At 51.9% G+C, this 20,685-nt stretch overlaps 1 protein-coding gene and 1 long non-coding RNA gene across 2 annotated transcripts; both read left to right on the top strand.

Moving 5' to 3' along the window:
* The first annotated feature begins 1,983 nt into the window (after positions 1–1,983).
* Positions 1,984–8,833, top strand: LOC127481087 (uncharacterized). Its single transcript, XR_007908098.1, has 5 exons — positions 1,984–2,031; positions 3,197–6,933; positions 7,038–7,139; positions 7,969–8,567; positions 8,598–8,833. It is a non-coding gene; the product is annotated as an uncharacterized LOC127481087 (long non-coding RNA).
* Positions 8,834–9,415: 582 nt separating this feature from the next.
* Positions 9,416–18,798, top strand: LOC127481083 (histone-lysine N-methyltransferase SETD1B-like). The gene is made up of 9 exons (XM_051809944.1): positions 9,416–9,859; positions 10,696–10,734; positions 11,458–11,559; positions 12,127–12,140; positions 17,000–17,101; positions 17,674–17,687; positions 17,875–17,972; positions 18,077–18,176; positions 18,663–18,798. Exons 1-9 carry the CDS (start codon positions 9,416–9,418, stop codon positions 18,728–18,730), a joined length of 981 nt encoding a protein of 326 aa, XP_051665904.1. The 3' UTR covers positions 18,731–18,798.
* Positions 18,799–20,685: the final 1,887 nt, after the last annotated feature.

A 20,685-nucleotide genomic window follows, 5' to 3' on the forward strand; every position in this document is an offset into this window, starting at 1 on the left:
CACAGCTGCCCAAGGACTTGAAGACCTGAGAGGGCCGGTGGTCTGCAGGCGGGGCCACGGGGGCGACACGGCCCGAAGCGCGGGTGATATTTGTGGAAAACCAGCCAGAGCAGAATCTCTCGGGTGGGTTCTTTACTGCAGCACAAGACAAAAAAGCCCCACAGAAAGAGGGAATCTGGAAGATATTTTAAGCAAATGTGCACCATGAGTTAGCCTGTCTGTGTGTCAGCATTTTATGTCAGGTAGCTAAAAATTCTTGGGTGCCATACAAGATTTACCATATTACTGAACCAATGCCTCTTTCTCTCAGGAACACTGCATTCACATGCAAAACCAATTCACTTACAGACACATTTAGCAGCATCCTAGTCTCCCAGATGTTTTCAGAACACTACAGAGATTATCCCTGCTGGTCCGTGTCACAAGCTTCCAGGAGTTAAGCAGGACAAAAGATGCACACTGTAATTTAAAGATTTCTGCACTTGATAGTTTTTCAGTGTACAAACTTATACTCCCCTGTATATATTTGTATGTGTGTGTGTTTGTATGTAGTATTTACCCATTTATCTAAGCTACTGCTAACTTTAAATACTACTTTATATCTTACTTTTTTTTTTCCAGGACCACTGTATGCATTCCTTCTTCCTTTCCCTCCCTTTATGCCAAGCTCTTCTGTGGGACCTATTTTACAGCACCGAAAGACTGCTGTAGAAAATTGCCAATGTCTTATAGCACAATTACTGCTTTCTTACAGTCATTACAGTCACTTTCTTACAGAAAGGAATCATCATTTAACAGTTGTCAGCAGTTGTTCTCTTGCAGCAGCAAGTAGCTGAGCCTGTAAATCTAGAATGAGAAGGGAAAGTTGGAGAAGTTCTGCCTCAACTTTTAACCCCACCTCCAGGTTGGAAAGGGTTTAAGTCACTATGTGTAAAACCCTAAAGCAATAACAACAGAATTCAATTACCACTAGCACATAGGTAATTTCTTTACATATGCAACCATATCTAGAAATAATATATATGTGTGTGTGAATATTAAAGTTGACAGCTCACGGCTATTAGCTAATGGTACTAATACTGTAATTCTTTGGAAGATATTCCACCCTACATGGAAAATACTTCCATTTTTACAATATTTTTTAATTACTAAGGAAAGCTTATACTTTTTCACAGAATATTAATCTTGGTCATTTGTTCTAATCTGCAAAGCTTATTGAAAACAGCTGAAGATAACAATTGCTCCATGTGGGCTAAGAGCCAAGAAGCCTCAATTGTTTCATATAACTGATAGGCAAATTTTCTGTGTCATTCTTGCTTGGCACCAGGAATTTTCACAACACTGAGGCAGAAGGTAAGAGGGTGCCTGCACGAGGCGTGAGTCCACAGATGTACGTGCAATCACAGATACCTACAGTCAGCAATAGGAGCAGTCATTCCCTGATTTGTGCAAGGTATTTCAGCTCCTTTGGCCCTGTTCACTCACCACAAGAAGGACTAACAGTCTCCGTTACACCTCAGGATGCCAAGCCCTGTAGAGGGTAACATTTAAGAGACAACAGTCGCTGCCATGGCTGCAAACTTTGTTTTCTCACTGCTGATCTCGGGTATCTGAGGCCCAATCATCCTCTCCTTAGCAAATGCTATCTGATCATGTGTCTGACAGCGTTCCATGGGCAGTTCCAATTCTTTCCAGATCAGAGTTCTAGCTTTTCATGGCATAAAGCAATCTGATACTCTGGCCTAGCTCCAGCTTACACAAGCCAAGGGGAAGACCTCAGCAATGGGACATTTTTTGTCAGCACCTGTCTCCAAGTGCTCTGTTACAGAAGTGGAAAAAGTCTACAGTCACTTCACTCAAACCAGTTTCTTAATCACATCTCCTCTGTAGCACCTGCTTTATCATGCACAGCATCTTAAATTGTGGCTTATTATTTTCCACAGCATTCAGCTAACCCAGTCTGGGGGCCAGAGGTGACACCACCTGAGATTCCGAGACTGAGACAGAGGTGGGCAAAAGCGAGAAGTAACTGTGAGTCTCATGGAAATCTGGTGCACTGTGAGAGTGACCCAGGCTAAAGGTCTCACAAGCAAATCTTTCAAAGGGAAGATGAAAACTTGCTACTACAGTAATTCACCTTTGGGTTTTGCATTTGAAAGGAGCAGGGTTGCCCAACACTATGGGAAGGCAGCAGCTCCACGGTTATGGCATCGTGACGTCATCAGGCTGGGGCACTGCTGCATGGCTTTCATGGCTGGTGTTCTTCCTCTTTGGAGTTGCCAAAAGGCATACAAAACTCCAGCTAAAGTGTTCCCAAATCGGCTAATTGGAGTCTGTTTTTGTCTTCATTCTAAGCATCTAGAGATTTTTCAGGAATGTCAAGAGACCAGTATCAGGCTGTTCTTGCTCATTCCTCTGGTGTAATCTTCCACTAGGTACCCCACTATCTCACTCTGCATTCCATTATGGAATTCTTCAGGGCTCTTTGACCATTTATCAGACCAGGGCTCGATAATGGCTTTCCTGTCTGATAATGGTGGGTGATGAGCCCATGTAATGTTTGCAGTACAATTTCTGAAAGGCTGGGAAAGACTCATACCACAGATAGAACCTAGACCTTGCACATTCACATTAAACACAATGGAAGGAATGATCTGAAGCTCCTAATCAAGGTAAATATGCATATGCTATGCTGGTAATTTAAAAGATAAACGGCAAATTCCAGTCTCAGCTATAATATCAGCATTAATGTGGAATTATTCTATCAGTTCCTTCAGAGTTACTTGTTATTTACAGTTGTGTCTCTAAAATCAGATTGCCGGCCTCGGTCTTGATTTTGAAAATTGCACATACCAAATACTGCATTTTTTTTCTCTCTCACAGGGCAATAAATGAGTAACAAAGGAAGGTCATCTGTATCTAGGCTTACGTGAACATTCACAAAAAGAGGCAGAGAAAAACATTTGTGTTTTGCTTCATCAAAACCCTTTTATCCCAACTGTTATTCATTATCAGAGAGCAATGAACATGGGGATGTGTAGAGGGGCAGTGTGCTTACCCATGACCTTGCTTCAACTCCTTTTATATAGAACCAAGTTCATAACCCATTTCTTAGATACATGTACTTCTTACTGTGAGCAGAGTACATCACTAAATTCGTCAAGAAAGCTAAGGGATTTTTTTCCTTTCTTTACAGACAGGATGGAAACAGAGGCATTTTCTGAGGCAATCTGTGTACAGCACCAGTGATTAAACTGCTGGATGAGAACTCGGCTTCATACAGTTCCCATTCAGTTTTCTAGCATCAGGCCGGAGCTTTGCCTCTCTGCTGTTTCAGCGTTTGTCCTGAGGAGGACAAACGCTGTGCAAGGAGGAAGCTGGAGCAGTGCACCTATGCATGCATGTCCCTCGCTGCCCTAAGATACGTCCCTTAGCAAAAAAATATTTAAGACTTCCTCGATGGAATTAAAGTAATACAACTTTGTCATCCTTCACCCTAAAATAAGAGAAAATACAGGGACCTTTCATATGCTTCTGGTTTTCAACTTTCCCATGAACATCAACATCAAATCTTTCCAGAGTCACCCTACCACCATCCCTTATGATGCATTTAGAAAGGTGGTGTTTTCTTCCATACTTTGCACAACCGTGGAACTGGCAGTTCCTTTACCTGTATCCTGTACTGCTTGGTACAGCTTGGAAGCTTTGCTTAAAATTAGCTTTGCAGGTAATACCCAGAAGAGTTGAGATGCCGAGCAGAATAGCAGGCATTTGACAACTGTTATCCTGAAATCAGTGGAGTATATGATGCCGTGTTTCCAACCCTGCTACGGTACTCCAAATGAGCTTCTTAGAGCATAGACCAGCACTGGGCTGCCCACACCAAGAGTGGGCAGTCTGTGTGGTGGGCAGCAGTACATGCCTCCTCCTACACGGGAGTTTGCTCTCCTGTTACAAGCAAACCACAAGCTATGTGAATGTGATTAAGCAGTAGCACTTGGTACCAGCAGTCAGGGCCTGAAGCTTACCTTTCCTTAGAGTATATGCAGAGTAAACTAGGCTCCCCTTTGAAATAACTGAGGCTGTCTTCACAGATTCCTTCACTAAGATTCAGAAAGCTCTCAGGCAGTTAAAGAGTCTGGCTCGCACAACTAAGAAACACGCAACTTTGCTCTGAAGGTTTTTAGCAGTCAACAGAAATAGCACTTGGTAAAGGTCAGCAACTCATCTTTCTAGACCTAATAACAATAACAGGGCCAGCAAGGTTGTTCTGTGACGATGCCCACAGTGATTTATGACCTACAGGGGCTGTGTTACAGCAGGAGCAAAAAAAATCCGCAATATTAGTTGCAGCTTGGAGGAGTTAATAAAACGTGCAGCTGAGGGTAGGGAAGGCTACTCTGCCCTTGTTAGCTAATCTTTCTGTGTGGCTTTTAGCAGGTTACTTCTCCCATAGAGAATTGAGATCCAGGGAAGCCAGAGAGTTTGGCAAGAAAGCTGTGAAAAGACCAGGAAGCTCAGCTCCGCTTTCAATCAGTACTTGCAGTTACACTTTTATAGCCTGCAGCTAGTTTCTTTTCACATGTATTTTGTTGGTTGGGAAGAAGAGAAGATGACAAAATTAACAATCTGTGGACTGAATAACTTGGCTGGGGGAAAGGCAGGGCAGAGTTGCACGCTGGAAGGACTGCTTTCTAATTTTGTGCCACAGATGGACAGATGGGAAACTACTCCTGAGAGCTGAATGCAATGTAGAGTTGTTAACTTGCATCTTTCCCTAGTAAACATGACGCTGTAGCATCAGGAGTGAAAACTGAGCTGAAGAATTACCTCTTATCAATCAAATGACAAAAGTGTGAAGGGAAAAGATAACAGCCCCCCCAACAAACCCTCCTCTTGCCAGCTAGACCATTAATGGGACTAGGATCTCTAAGAGGCTGAAATAGCAATTCATCCTCTGCACTTAATCAGCATGGCTGCAGAACTGATGTGCATAGAAATGGAACTAAAGGAAGAACAGCAGCATTGACAGCCACAACAATAAAAGGATAAACTTGCCAGCTGTCACCAGCTGTCTTCCTATAACCCAAGTAACTGTCATTGAATCCTCTCTGGAAATGGGACATGCTCCACAGATAGCCTTGTCAGTCATGGTGTGTTTCTAAGGGTAAGCTCAGCCTCTGACTATGTCATAATTCTCTTAAGAAAGACAATAACTGGCTCCAAATGAAGGCTATAAACAGTCAAGAACCCCTGACTTCTCTTCAGAGTGGAGACTGGCTAAGTAAATGTGCAACGCAGAAAAGCCTGTGTGGGAAGGATCCTTTGGCTGCGTAGCAGCGTTACACGGGCATATTTTGTGGCAGGAATCTGGCACCCAAGACAGCAAAAGCTACACTGAAACAACTCTTGGAAAAGCTGGGTTAACCGCCCCATCATGACTGCCAAATACCAAGAAAGGCCACTAACAGCTAAAGGGACAGCAAGCGTCAGTCTGCAAAACCCTTCCAGTGTCCAAGAGACAGTACAAGCTAAATACTACTGAACCTAGATTCCATGGACTATGTCTTAAGACACAGCACAGAGGCAAGTCAAGCAGGCTGCAAGGATCAGAACAAGCAGTACTTCCTTCAGCAGTGGCTCCTAAAGCCGCTTCCACACTGGCACCACCTACTTTTGCTCACAGCAAAGGTTGCCATAGTCACAGCAGCTGTGTGGGGCTACCAGTTACTTGGTTTTAAAAGAAAGTTCTTCTTGAGTGTTTTGTTTTACGTTTTTCTTCTCCTGTAGCGTAAGTGTTACTGGTAAAGAGTAGAAAATAAAAGATCTGATCTGGGCTACAAGCGTTTTGTAGATGAACTCACTAGTAGAAATACATCATCATCTATCATCTGCACTAGTCATAGTTCCTTAGCTATACCGATTCTCTCCCCTCCTTCAAATAGAATTAAACGTTTGTTGTTCAAAACCTCTTTAACCGTTTGAGTGTCCTTCTTATTTGGTTTGATCCCCCCTCGAGTCTCCAAGAAACCTCGTGAGAGGAAAGGCAAAAGCAGTAAAAAGAAAAATGGCTGATGCTACCTGACGGTGAAGGCGAAACACTGCGCGTGTTTAACGACTCGTCGGTGACATCTCCTGACCGACCGCGGCACTGCAAATAAAAACAGCGCATCGCCGAAACCCACGCACTTATCCACGCGAAAAGTTTTGGCAACATGCACGGAAGTCGCGCCTGCGCAAAACGAAAAGCGCTTCGATCACGTGGTATGCCCAGGGTACATGGCGACGAGCTCGCGCATGCGCGATGACTGTACTGGTTCTACTGAGTTCTGCTTTTCTGGGATCAGTTTGGGAAAATCGTGTGAAATTCTAAAAAGCTTCCCTCCGTGTTTTCTAGTTGTTTTTTCAGCCTTGGTGTAAGTTTCATGTAGAAAAGGGCATAGAATTAGAACAGGTAAACTAGATAGATGGATATCGTGGGATAGATGGAAGAAAAGTCTGCTGATTCCAGTTCTGCTATTCTTGTCTTCCATTAGACTGTCATTTTCTCTCCCCTGCTGTTCAAATAGGCAGCAATTAATTCCTCTTCTGAAGAGGTTGCTGTACTAAGTGTCTGTCAAATTGATGCCTTCAACTCAAGATAGCACATACTTAGTTATAAATTTCTCACAGGAAATTTTCAGGCGTGCCCATAAATCTCCTCGCTGTTTGTTTGGGAGAACAGGCTTTTCTCGTCTGTAACAGAATAGTCGTGGCATTTGCTATGGAATGCTGGTGGCAATCTAGTCAGAAGAGGACCCCGTGCTTCACTAATTTTCCCTTTTTGTTGTTGGGGGTGACTTCTTCCCAGGCATGTTATTCTTGACCCCCCGGGGCAAACGGAGGTGTTCACCTGGTCAGCGTCAGGAGCCATCCTAACTGAGGCCCTGGTAGGTCAGTGCTTTTTGTGTGACTGGACGGTGAAGCTGTCTGTGGGAATGACCAGGCTATGGCTCAGTGTAGTCCTAATGAAGGTGTCTTTTACTCCGTGTTCCCAGGCTCCCTCTTTCCCTTCGGTCACCGTGGGTGTGCCGGACGCCTCTGGCAGGACTAACCCTGTGGCTTTTATGTCCAACGTGCTGTGCTGTGTGTGCCTGCAGGTAAGAAAAGCTGGGAGTGCAGTCCCTCTGCTTTGATTGCTGTGTCTCTTTGGGAGTGATTTTGGAGGGGAATCCCAGAGCGATTTGGTTTGAAGGGGACCTTCAAAGGCCAGCCTGTCTTCCGTGGGCAGGGACACCTTCCACTGTCCCCGGTTGCTGCGAGTCCCGTCCAGCCTGGCCTGGAACACTTGCAGGGATGGGGCAGGCTCAGCTTCCCTGTGCAGTGTGCTCTAATAGCTCTCCACTGGCATCGTGAAAAATGTTGTCAGTGTGTTTTGTTGGACGACGGTAAGCGGGACCTGGGTGAAAAGGACATTCTCTTAGGTGCTGGGAGAAGGAGGACTCGTGCGGGCACCTCCAGAGACAGCGGGAACGGGAGCGTGCTGCGGAGAAGGAAAATTTTAGAGGTTGGGTGCCAAGAAATTTGTCCTTCCCTCGCCCTGTGCTCTGCACTTAGCAATGGGTCGAGTGCAGAAGTTTCCTGGGGACCCTGGGAAATGATGCCGGGTCTGCTAAGAAAAGTGGGGCCAAAGGAGCAGGACCTGGGTCTGCCAGCGTGGGAGAAACAAGGGACGGGTCATCCTCTGCCTCCAGGAGGGAGGGCAGCAGGAAAGGCCACGGACTAAAGCACTGAAGTGCCGTTCCCCAGGGAGCCCCTGCCCAGCACTGAACTTGCTTTTGCACTTGCTGTCCCTTTCCCAGCGGAGCCGAAGCGTCGGGTGCGGCTGCCGGGGGGATGGAGCTGCCAAGGACAAACTGGGAGGGTGTTTGCGAGGGAAGGGGGTAGAAGGAGCTCTTGATGTGCTTTTTTTACTTCTTCATCCCACAGAATTGCCACGAGAGGAAATACTTCAGAGGGGCTTCCCTCCAGATAAGCCCTGAATATGCCAGGAGGTTTCAGCCGGGAGGAAAGGAGCTGTGGAAGAAAAGCAGCTAAAAGTAGCCAGTGGGGATCATCAGGTTTTCCAGCCAAGAAGAACAAGGAGAGAGATGGGGGAATTGGGTTCCAATTCCTAATGATTTGGTGGGTGCAGGAATGATTTCTGTGTGTTTTCCAGTCCCTTTGGATTCCTGGGATGATTTTAAAATGATGGCTTTAGCAATCAACTAAATCACAGATGTTGTTTATGAGAGGAAATGATGCCAAATAAATGCAGAGTTTTGGGTCAGTTTTGGGGATGATTTGGGTCAGTTTTTGGGGTCAGTTTGGGGTCATTGTTTGGGGTGATTTGGGTCAGCTTTTGGGATGATTGGGGTCAGTTTTGGGTCAGCTTTTGGGATGATTGGGGTCAGGTTTTGGGGTCAGTTTTGGGTCAGCTTTTGGGGTGATTTGGGTCGGTTTTGGGTCAATTTTTGGGTGTTACTGGGGGTTGTTGGGGAGCACTGGGTGTTACTGGGGGTTGTTGGGGAGCACTGGGTGTTACTGGGGTGTACTGGGGAGCACTGGGTGTTACTGAGGGTTGTTGGGGAGCACTGGGTGTTACTGGGGAGCACTGGGAGAGAAAATGAAAAATAAAGAGAATAAAAAAATAAACGAAATAAAGAAGGAAATATAAAAAAGAAAGGAAAAATTAAAAAAAAAAAAAGGCAAAAAAACTAGAAAGGAAATAAAATGAAAATGAAATAAAAGAGAGAAAAAAAAAAAGAAACCCCTTCTTGGGCACCCCGTTTCCTCTCCTTCCCCCCTCCGAACCGTAAATTGCGGGGTCGTCACCCCTAAAATGTGAGAAGGGGACCCCAAATGTGGGTGAGGGAACCCCAGGGAGCCGGAAAAGTGGAGGGGGAGCCGCAGTAAGAAAGCGAAGCCGGGCGGCGGGGTGGGGGGGCAAGCCAAGGTGGCGACGCCGGCGCATGCGCAGTCGTTGGCTATACGCCGGCGATCACGTGGTAAGTAAGGGCAGGCAGGACAGGAACCGGCGACGCATGCGCGGTGGCTCTCGTGCCGGTGCAGCGCTCCCTGCTCGAGTTAAGGGCCGGTTCCGGCGGCAGAGCGGGACTTGCGGTCTCCCGTCTCTCCCGGGGTGTGTGTGGGGGGAATAACGTGAAGATTTCTTAGGGTGAAAGCGCAGAAATTAGCGAGGAGGGACGCTAATTTGGGTAAAGTCGGTCACCGGAAGTAGAGAGCGACCAGAAGTCCTCCAAGGCCCCGGCCCGGAAGTCCGCCAAGCCCACAGTAAAGATGGCGCCGCCAGGACCGAAACGACCACACTAAAGATGGCGGCCCCTGCCCGGAAGTCCGCCAAGCCCACAGTAAAGATGGCGCCACCAGGACCGGAATGACCACACTAAAGATGGCGGCGAGAGGCCCCCTCGCCTCAGAGAGGCGATTATCCTGTTGCCTGACCTCCGCCGCGACCCGGACCCCCGCCCCGCGCCCGCAGCGCCGTCTCGCCGCGCCGCCTCCCGCTGCGGGGACAGGGCGGGGCGCTCGGCGGCGCCGGGCGCGGGCGGCAGGTTCGTGGGCGGCGGCAGGCACTGGCGCGGGCAGCCCCCGTCTCAGGACCCCACGCGCCCACGCCGCGCCGCGCCGCGCCGCGCCGCCCGCTCGTCCCGCTCCGCTCCGCTCCGCTCCGCTCCCGCTCCCGCTCCCGCTCCCGCCCCCGCCCCCGCCCCCGCTCCCGCTCCCGCCGTTCCCTGGAGATGCTATCGGGGCTGCGCCGCCGCCTTCCCCCCCCCGGAAGCGACCCACGCCGGCAGATCCGACGGAGATCGGCCCCGGGGTAAGCTGGGCGCGTCGGAGGGGGGGGCGCGGCCGTTCTTCTGCCTCCCCCGCGGCCATCGGGGACTGCAGGCCGGGGAAGCGACAGGCAAGTTGCTCGCCTCTGCGGAGAAACTTGCACCTGCGTGCCGCCGCAGGGCCGGGTTCGGATGTGCCCTGGCATTACACACGCACCACACCCCCCCGCGGGGAGGGTCTCCGCTGCCTCGGGGACCCTGTCTGTGCTGCCGGGAGAGAGAAATCCTTTGGGAAGCTGAGCTGGAAACAGCAACTCTGTGAATTGCTCAGCTTTTTCTAGGCAAGGGCAGGTTTTAGGGAAGAAAGGCCCGTACGCGCGAAAGGCGCCGCGGGTCTCGCCAAGGGGGGGGGGCGCGCGGCTGCAGCGCCGCGCGCGGCTGCAGTGCCGCTCCCGGCCGTGTCCGCCAGGCGGCGACTGTGAGGCAGGGCCCGGCGCTCGGCGGCGCTCTTGCAAGCGACGCCCCTGGCAAAGCGGCGCTGCTTGGGCACTGCCGGCCTTCCCCCGGAGTGCCCGGGCTGGCCCAGCACCTGGCCAAACCTCTTAGGGAAGAGGCAAGGAACAACTGCGCTTGTTCTACCCTTTCTTTAGCCAGGGACTGGAACACAGACAAAATCAAGGGGCTCTTTGACCTGTGCAGGCTCCGAGCATTTTTCAGCCTTCCTTAGCAGGGCATTCTCACCCTCTGAAAAGCTGAAAGGCTTTAACATCTGGAGACACGCCTGCAGCTGTGCAGATTAATGTAGTTTCTTTTAGGAAACGAAGGGGAGGTTTTCCTGTTGTGAGCCTAAATACCGAGTCTACTCTGCTTTTTCAATCAGGTGACGAAGCTTATGGAAAAAAAGACCAAAGGCCTCGAGGTGAGTACATTCTACCGAGTTCTGCTTTTCTGGCATCGGTTTGGGAAAATCCGGTGAAATTCTAAAAAGCTTCTCTCCCTGTTTTCTAGTTGTTTTTTTCAGCCTTGGTGTAAGTTTTATGTAGAAAAGGGCATAGAATTATTAGAACAGACAAACTAGACTTTCTTGGGAGAGATGGAAGAAAAGTCTGCTGATTCCAGTTCTGCTTTTCTTGTCTGCCCTTCGACTGTCATTTTCTCTCCCCTGCTGTTCAAATAGGCAGCAGTTAATTGCTCTGCTGAAGAGTTTGCTGTCCTAAGTGTCTGTCAAATTGGTGCCTTCAACTCAAGATAGCACCTGCTCCTTAGTTACAAAAAGTTCCTCACAGGAAATTTTCAGGCGTGCCCATAAATCTCCTCGCTGTTTGTTTGGGAGAACAGGCTTTTCTCGTCTGTAACAGAATAGTCGTGGCATTTGCTATGGAATGCTGGTGGCAATCTAGTCAGAAGAGGACCCCGTGCTTCACTAATTTTCCCTTTTTGTTGTTGGGGGTGACTTCTTCCCAGGCATGTTATTCTTGACCCCCCGGGGCAAACGGAGGTGTCAGCGTCAGGAGCCATCCTAACTGAGGCCCTGGGAGGTCAGTGCTTTTTGTGTGACTGGACAGTGAAGCTGTCTGTGGGAATGACCTGGCTATGGCTCAGTGTAGTCCTAATGAAGGTGTCTTTTACTCCGTGTTCCCAGGCTCCCTCTTTCCCTTCGGTCACCGTGGGTGTGCCGGACGCCTCTGGCAGGACTAACCCTGTGGCTTTTATGTCCAACGTGCTGTGCTGTGTGTGCCTGCAGGTAAGAAAAGCTGGGAGTGCAGTCCCTCTGCTTTGATTGCTGTGTCTCTTTGGGAGTGATTTTGGAGGGGAATCCCAGAGCGATTTGGTTTGAAGGGGACCTTCAAAGGCCAGCCTGTCTTCCATGGGCAGGGACACCTTCCCCTCCCATCCCCGGTTGGATGCTCCAAGTCCCATCCAGCCTGGCCTGGAACACTTGCAGGGATCCAGGGGCAGCCTCGGGTTCCCTGTGCAGTGTGCTCTGATATCTCTCCACTGGCATCGTGAAAAATTTTGTCAGCACGTTTTGTGTGACGATGGTAAGCGGGACCTGGGTGAAAATTGGGGTTCTCTGAGGTGCAGAGGGAAAGAATTCTCCTTTGAAGTCCAATGTAATTCAGTTTTGCACGAGTCTTGTCTGCCTTATGTTTGAATTGCTTTCTATTCTAGGCAGTTAAATTAAACTTTTGTGTCTCTCCCCCCCCCCCAGTATCTTGTACAAGACAAAGCTACCTTTCCTCGTGGGAACGGACTGGCCGGGCTTTGGCAATCTGGTCCCTCGAAAGACTAAAGTGACCTCTTCCAACAGGGGAAGACTTTCTGGTAAGCGGCGCCAGAAAGAACTGGAGTTTCTGGAGAATAAAAGCTGGAAGCGTGCCCCTGAAAATCCCCAGCCCTGGGTGGTCAGTGGTCTGACTTGCACGGACCGGTGGCCTTGGCCAGGAGCGGTTCTGCGGGAAGCGCCTTTGCCCAGGCTGTAATTTTAATTTCCCTTGGATGCTTGGCAAAGCCCCTCTGGGTGAGCCCCAGTGCCTGGCAGGAGCAGAGCGGGCTTCCAGGGAGGTATTCACCTGCTCAGCGTCAGGAACCATCCTACCTGAGGCCTCGGTGAGTGCTTTTTGGACGACTGGACGGTGAAGCTGTCTGTGGGAATGACCTGGCTATGGCTCAGAGTAGTCCTAATGAAGGTGTCTTTTACTCCGTGTTCCCAGGCTCCCTCTTTCCCTTCGGTCACCGTGGGTGTGCCGGACGCCTCTGGCAGGACTAACCCTGTGGCTTTTATGTCCAACGTGCTGTGCTGTGTGTGCCTGCAGGTAAGAAAAGCTGGGAGTGCAGTCCCTCTGCTTTGATTGCTGTGTCTCTTTGGGAGTGATTTTGGAGGGGAATCCCAGAGCGATTTGGTTTGAAGGGGACCTTCAAAGGCCAGCCTGTCTTCCGTGGGCAGGGACACCTTCCACTGTCCCCGGTTGCTGCGAGTCCCGTCCAGCCTGGCCTGGAACACTTGCAGGGATGGGGCAGCCTCGGGTTCCCTGTGCAGTGTGCTCTAATATCTCTCCACTGGCATCGTGAAAAATGTTGTCAGCGTGTTTTGTTGGACGACGGTAAGCAGGACCTGGGTGAAAAGGACATTCTCTTAGGTGCTGGGAGAAGGAGGACTCGTGCGGGCACCTCCAGAGACAGCGGGAACGGGAGCGTGCTGCGGAGAAGGAAAATTTTAGGGGTTGGGTGCCGAGAAATTTGTCCTTCCCTCGCCCTGTGCTCTGCACTTAGCAATGGGTCGAGTGCAGAAGTTTCCTGGGGACCCTGGGAAATGATGCCGGGTCTGCTAAGAAAAGTGGGGCCAAAGGAGCAGGACCTGGGTCTGCCAGCGTGGGAGAAACAAGGGACGGGTCATCCTCTGCCTCCAGGAGGGAGGGCAGCAGGAAAGGCCACGGACTAAAGCACTGAAGTGCCGTTCCCCAGGGAGCCCCTGCCCAGCACTGAACTTGCTTTTGCACTTGCTGTCCCTTTCCCAGCGGAGCCGAAGCGTCGGGTGCGGCTGCCGGGGGGATGGAGCTGCCAAGGACAAACTGGGAGGGTGTTTGCGAGGGAAGGGGGTAGAAGGAGCTCTTGATGTGCTTTTTTTACTTCTTCATCCCACAGAATTGCCACGAGAGGAAATACTTCAGAGGGGCTTCCCTCCAGATAAGCCCTGAATATGCCAGGAGGTTTCAGCCGGGAGGAAAGGAGCTGTGGAAGAAAAGCAGCCTAAAAATAGCCAGTGGGGATCATCAGGTTTTCCAGCCAAGAAGAACAAGGAGAGAGATGAGGGAATCGGGTTCCAATTCCTAATGATTTGGTGGATGCAGGAATGATTTCTGTGTGTTTTCCAGTCCCTTTGGATTCCTGGGATGATTTTAAAATGATGGCTTTAGCAATCAACTAAATCACAGATGTTGTTTATGAGAGGAAATGATGCCAAATAAATGCAGAGTTTTGGGTCAGTTTTGGGGATGATTTGGGTCAGTTTTTGGGGTCAGTTTGGGGTCATTGTTTGGGGTGATTTGGGTCAGCTTTTGGGATGATTTGGGTCAGTTTTGGGTCAGCTTTTGGGATGATTGGGGTCAGGTTTTGGGGTCAGTTTTGGGTCAGCTTTTGGGGTGATTTGGGTCGGTTTTGGGTCAATTTTTGGGTGTTACTGGGGGTTGTTGGGGAGCACTGGGTGTTACTGGGGGTTGTTGGGGAGCACTGGGTGTTACTGGGGTGTACTGGGGAGCACTGGGTGTTACTGAGGGTTGTTGGGGAGCACTGGGTGTTACTGGGGAGCACTGGGAGAGAAAATGAAAAATAAAGAGAATAAAAAAATAAACGAAATAAAGAAGGAAATATAAAAAAGAAAGGAAAAATTAAAAAAAAAAAAAAGGCAAAAAAACTAGAAAGGAAATAAAATGAAAATGAAATAAAAGAGAGAAAAAAAAAAAGAAACCCCTTCTTGGGCACCCCGTTTCCTCTCCTTCCCCCCTCCGAACCGTAAATTGCGGGGTCGTCACCCCTAAAATGTGAGAAGGGGACCCCAAATGTGGGTGAGGGAACCCCAGGGAGCCGGAAAAGTGGAGGGGGAGCCGCAGTAAGAAAGCGAAGCCGGGCGGCGGGGTGGGGGGGCAAGCCAAGGTGGCGACGCCGGCGCATGCGCAGTCGTTGGCTATACGCCGGCGATCACGTGGTAAGTAAGGGCAGGCAGGACAGGGACCGGCGACGCATGCGCGGTGGCTCTCGTGCCGGTGCAGCGCTCCCTGCTCGAGTTAAGGGCCGGTTCCGGCGGCAGAGCGGGACTTGCGGTCTCCCGTCTCTCCCGGGGTGTGTGTGGGGGGAATAACGTGAAGATTTCTTGGGGTGAAAGCGCAGAAATTAGCGAGGAGGGACGCTAATTTGGGTAAAGTCGGTCACCGGAAGTAGAGAGCGACCAGAAGTCCTCCAAGGCCCCGGCCCGGAAGTCCGCCAAGCCCACAGTAAAGATGGCGCCGCCAGGACCGGAACGACCACACTAAAGATGGCGGCCCCTGCCCGGAAGTCCGCCAAGCCCACAGTAAAGATGGCGCCACCAGGACCGGAATGACCACACTAAAGATGGCGGCGAGAGGCCCCCTCGCCTCAGAGAGGCGATTATCCTGTTGCCTGACCTCCGCCGCGACCCGGACCCCCGCCCCGCACCCGCAGCGCCGTCTCGCCGCGCCGCCTCCCGCTGCGGGGACAGGGCGGGGCGCTCGGCGGCGCCGGGCGCGGGCGGCAGGTTCGTGGGCGGCGGCAGGCACTGGCGCGGGCAGCCCCCGTCTCAGGACCCCACGCGCCCACGCCGCGCCGCGCCGCGCCGCGCCGCCCGCTCGTCCCGCTCCGCTCCGCTCCGCTCCGCTCCCGCTCCCGCTCCCGCTCCCGCCCCCGCCCCCGCTCCCGCCCCCGCCCCCGCCCCCGCCCCCGCTCCCGCTCCCGCCCCCGCCGTTCCCTGGAGATGCTATCGGGGCTGCGCCGCCGCCTTCCCCCCCCCGGAAGCGACCCACGCCGGCAGATCCGACGGAGATCGGCCCTGGGGTAAGCTGGGCGCGTCGGAGGGGGGGGCGCGGCCGCTCTTCTGCCTCCCCCGCGGCCATCGGGGACTGCAGGCCGGGGAAGCGACAGGCAAGTTGCTCGCCTCTGCGGAGAAACTTGCACCTGCGTGCCGCCGCAGGGCCGGGTTCGGATGTGCCCTGGCATTGCACACGCACCACACCCCCCCGCGGGGAGGGTCTCCGCTGCCTCGGGGACCCTGTCTGTGCTGCCGGGAGAGAGAAATCCTTTGGGAAGCTGAGCTGGAAACAGCAACTCTGTGAATTGCTCAGCTTTTTCTAGGCAAGGGCAGGTTTTAGGGAAGAAAGGCCCGTACGCGCGAAAGGCGCCGCGGGTCTCGCCAAGGGGGGGGGGCGCGCGGCTGCAGCGCCGCGCGCGGCTGCAGTGCCGCTCCCGGCCGTAGTGCCGCTCCCGGCCGTGTCCGCCAGGCGGCGACTGTGAGGCAGGGCCCGGCGCTCGGCGGCGCTCTTGCAAGCGACGCCCCTGGCAAAGCGGCGCTGCTTGGGCACTGCCGGCCTTCCCCCGGAGTGCCCGGGCTGGCCCAGCACCTGGCCAAACCTCTTAGGGAAGAGGCAAGGAACAACTGCGCTTGTTCTACCCTTTCTTTAGCCAGGGACTGGAACACAGACAAAATCAAGGGGCTCTTTGACCTGTGCAGGCTCCGAGCATTTTTCAGCCTTCCTTAGCAGGGCATTCTCACCCTCTGAAAAGCTGAAAGGCTTTAACATCTGGAGACACGCCTGCAGCTGTGCAGATTAATGTAGTTTCTTTTAGGAAACGAAGGGGAGGTTTTCCTGTTGTGAGCCTAAATACCGAGTCTACTCTGCTTTTTCAATCAGGTGACGAAGCTTATGGAAAAAAAGACCAAAGGCCTCGAGGTGAGTACATTCTACCGAGTTCTGCTTTTCTGGCATCGGTTTGGGAAAATCCGGTGAAATTCTAAAAAGCTTCTCTCCCTGTTTTCTAGTTGTTTTTTTCAGCCTTGGTGTAAGTTTCATGTAGAAAAGGGCATAGAATTATTAGAACAGACAAACTAGACTTTCTTGGGAGAGATGGAAGAAAAGTCTGCTGATTCCAGTTCTGCTTTTCTTGTCTGCCCTTCGACTGTCATTTTCTCTCCCCTGCTGTTCAAATAGGCAGCAGTTAATTGCTCTGCTGAAGAGTTTGCTGTCCTAAGTGTCTGTCAAATTGGTGCCTTCAACTCAAGATAGCACCTGCTCCTTAGTTACAAAAAGTTCCTCACAGGAAATTTTCAGGCGTGCCCATAAATCTCCTCGCTGTTTGTTTGGGAGAACAGGCTTTTCTCGTCTGTAACAGAATAGTCGTGGCATTTGCTATGGAATGCTGGTGGCAATCTAGTCAGAAGAGGACCCCGTGCTTCACTAATTTTCCCTTTTTGTTGTTGGGGGTGACTTCTTCCCAGGCATGTTATTCTTGACCCCCCGGGGCAAACGGAGGTGTCAGCGTCAGGAGCCATCCTAACTGAGGCCCTGGGAGGTCAGTGCTTTTTGTGTGACTGGACAGTGAAGCTGTCTGTGGGAATGACCTGGCTATGGCTCAGTGTAGTCCTAATGAAGGTGTCTTTTACTCCGTGTTCCCAGGCTCCCTCTTTCCCTTCGGTCGCCGTGGGTGTGCCGGACGCCTCTGGCAGGACTAACCCTGTGGCTTTTATGTCCAACGTGCTGTGCTGTGTGTGCCTGCAGGTAAGAAAAGCTGGGAGTGCAGTCCCTCTGCTTTGATTGCTGTGTCTCTTTGGGAGTGATTTTGGAGGGGAATCCCAGAGCGATTTGGTTTGAAGGGGACCTTCAAAGGCCAACCTGTCTTCCGTGGGCAGGGACACCTTCCCCTCCCATCCCCGGTTGGATGCTCCAAGTCCCATCCAGCCTGGCCTGGAACACTTGCAGGGATCCAGGGGCAGCCTCGGGTTCCCTGTGCAGTGTGCTCTGATATCTCTCCACTGGCATCGTGAAAAATTTTGTCAGCACGTTTTGTGTGACGATGGTAAGCGGGACCTGGGTGAAAATTGGGGTTCTCTGAGGTGCAGAGGGAAAGAATTCTCCTTTGAAGTCCAATGTAATTCAGTTTTGCACGAGTCTTGTCTGCCTTATGTTTGAATTGCTTTCTATTCTAGGCAGTTCTTTTAAATTAAACTTTTGTGTCTCTCCCCCCTCCCCCGTATCTTGTACAAGACAAAGCTACCTTTCCTCGTGGGAACGGACTGGCCGGGCTTTGGCAATCTGGTCCCTCGAAAGACTAAAGTGACCTCTTCCAACAGGGGAAGACTTTCTGGTAAGCGGCACCAGAAAGAACTGGAGTTTCTGGAGAATAAAAGCTGGAAGCGTGCCCCTGAAAATCCCCAGCCCTGGGTGGTCAGTGGTCTGACTTGCACGGACCGGTGGCCTTGGCCAGGAGCGGTCCTGCGGGAAGCGCCTTTGCCCAGGCTGTAATTTTAATTTCCCTTGGATGCTTGGCAAAGCCCCTCTGGGTGAGCCCCAGTGCCTGGCAGGAGCAGAGCGGGCTTCCAGGGAGGTATTCACCTGCTCAGCGTCAGGAACCATCCTACCTGAGGCCTCGGTGAGTGCTTTTTGGACAACTGGACGGTGAAGCTGTCTGTGGGAATGACCTGGCTACGGCTCAGCGTAGTCCTAATGAAGGTGTCTTTTACTCCGTGTTCCCAGGCTCCCTCTTTTCCTTCGGTCGCCGTGGGTGTGCCGGACGCCTCTGGCAGGACTAACCCTGTGGCTTTTATGTCCAACGTGCTGTGGTGCGTGCCTGCAGGTAAGAAAAGCTGGGAGTGCAGTCCCTCTGCTTTGATTGCTGTGTCTCTTTGGGAGTGATTTTGGAGGGGAATCCCAGAGCGATTTGGTTTGAAGGGGACCTTCAAAGGCCAGCCTGTCTTCCGTGGGCAGGGACACCTTCCCCTCTCATCCCCGGTTGGATGCTCCAAGTCCCATCCAGCCTGGCCTGGAACACTTGCAGGGATCCAGGGGCAGCCTCGGGTTCCCTGTGCAGTGTGCTCTGATATCTCTCCACTGGCATCGTGAAAAATTTTGTCAGCACGTTTTGTGTGACGATGGTAAGCGGGACCTGGGTGAAAATTGGGGTTCTCTGAGGTGCAGAGGGAAAGAATTCTCCTTTGAAGTCCAATGTAATTCAGTTTTGCACGAGTCTTGTCTGCCTTATGTTTGAATTGCTTTCTATTCTAGGCAGTTCTTTTAAATTAAACTTTTGTGTCTCTCCCCCCTCCCCCGTATCTTGTACAAGACAAAGCTACCTTTCCTCGTGGGAACGGACTGGCCGGGCTTTGGCAATCTGGTCCCTCGAAAGACTAAAGTGACCTCTTCCAACAGGGGAAGACTTTCTGGTAAGCGGCACCAGAAAGAACTGGAGTTTCTGGAGAATAAAAGCTGGAAGCGTGCCCCTGAAAATCCCCAGCCCTGGGTGGTCAGTGGTCTGACTTGCACGGACCGGTGGCCTTGGCCAGGAGCGGTCCTGCGGGAAGCGCCTTTGCCCAGGCTGTAATTTTAATTTCCCTTGGATGCTTGGCAAAGCCCCTCTGGGTGAGCCCCAGTGCCTGGCAGGAGCAGAGCGGGCTTCCAGGGAGGTATTCACCTGCTCAGCGTCAGGAACCATCCTACCTGAGGCCTCGGTGAGTGCTTTTTGGACGACTGGACGGTGAAGCTGTCTGTGGGAATGACCTGGCTATGGCTCAGTGTAGTCCTAATGAAGGTGTCTTTTACTCCGTGTTCCCAGGCTCCCTCTTTCCCTTCGGTCGCCGTGGGTGTGCCGGACACCTCTGGCAGGACTAACCCTGTGGCTTTTATGTCCAACGTGCTGTGGTGCGTGCCTGCAGGTAAGAAAAGCTGGGAGTGCAGTCCCTCTGCTTTGATTGCTGTGTCTCTTTGGGAGTGATTTTGGAGGGGAATCCCAGAGCGATTTGGTTTGAAGGGGACCTTCAAAGGCCAGCCTGTCTTCCGTGGGCAGGGACACCTTCCACTGTCCCCGGTTGCTGCGAGTCCCGTCCAGCCTGGCCTGGAACACTTGCAGGGATGGGGCAGCCTCGGGTTCCCTGTGCAGTGTGCTCTAATATCTCTCCACTGGCATCGTGTAAAATGTTGTCAGTGTGTTTTGTTGGATGACGGTAAGCAGGACCTGGGTGAAAAGGACATTCTCTTAGGTGCTGGGAGAAGGAGGACTCGTGCGGGCACCTCCAGAGACAGCGGGAACGGGAGCGTGCTGCGGAGAAGGAAAATTCCAGGGGTTGGGTGCCGAGAAATTTGTCCTTCCCTCGCCCTGTGCTCTGCACTTAGCAATGGGTCGAGTGCAGAAGTTTCCTGGGGACCCTGGGAAATGATGCCGGGTCTGCTAAGAAAAGTGGGGCCAAAGGAGCAGGACCTGGGTCTGCCAGCGTGGGAGAAACAAGGGACGGGTCATCCTCTGCCTCCAGGAGGGAGGGCAGCAGGAAAGGCCACGGACTAAAGCACTGAAGTGCCGTTCCCCAGGGAGCCCCTGCCCAGCACTGAACTTGCTTTTGCACTTGCTGTCCCTTTCCCAGCGGAGCCGAAGCGTCGGGTGCGGCTGCCGGGGGGATGGAGCTGCCAAGGACAAACTGGGAGGGTGTTTGCGAGGGAAGGGGGTAGAAGGAGCTCTTGATGTGCTTTTTTTACTTCTTCATCCCACAGAATTGCCACGAGAGGAAATACTTCAGAGGGGCTTCCCTCCAGATAAACCCTGAATATGCCAGGAGGTTTCAGCCGGGAGGAAAGGAGCTGTGGAAGAAAAGCAGCTAAAAGAAGCCAGTGGGGATCATCAGGTTTTCCAGCCAAGAAGAACAAGGAGAGAGATGGGGGAATCGGGTTCCAATTCCTAATGATTTGGTGGGTTCAGGAATGATTTCTGTGTGTTTTCCAGTCCCTTTGGATTCCTGAGATGATTTTAAAATGATGGCTTTAGCAATCAACTAAATCACAGATGTTGTTTTTGAGAGGAAATGATGCCAAAGAAATGCAGAGAGAGAGCATGGAATCATCCTGGGATCCTGGAGTGGTTTGGGTTGGAAAGGATCTCAGGGATCATCTGCTTCCACCCCCTGCCACAGGCAGGGACACCTTCTAATAGACATCCAGCCTGGCCTTGGCCACTTCCAGGGATGGGGCAGCCACAACTTCTCTGTGCCAGGACACCTCCCCACCCTCCCAGGGAAGAATGTCTCCCTTATGTGCAATCTTTCCCTTTCTTCTCTGCAGGAAGTGGGCTGGGACAAGGGAATTGGCTCCCACGAGGCCGA

The sequence above is a fragment of the Manacus candei genome, unplaced genomic scaffold (genome assembly GCF_025592945.1).
Source record: "Manacus candei isolate 608988 ecotype Guabito, Panama unplaced genomic scaffold, ASM2559294v1 h1tg000076l, whole genome shotgun sequence".
Classification (NCBI taxonomy): domain Eukaryota; kingdom Metazoa; phylum Chordata; class Aves; order Passeriformes; family Pipridae; genus Manacus; species Manacus candei.

Coding starts and splice junctions, on each gene's coding strand:
- LOC127481083 (XM_051809944.1), top strand. CDS start 9,416: ATGACCACACTAAAGATGGCGGCGAGAGGCCCCCTCGCCTCAGAGAGG. Junction 9,860..10,695: donor CGACGGAGATCGGCCCCGGG/GTAAGCTGGGCG, acceptor TTTTTCAATCAG/GTGACGAAGCTTATGGAAAA. Junction 18,177..18,662: donor GCTGTGGTGCGTGCCTGCAG/GTAAGAAAAGCT, acceptor ATCTTGTACAAG/ACAAAGCTACCTTTCCTCGT.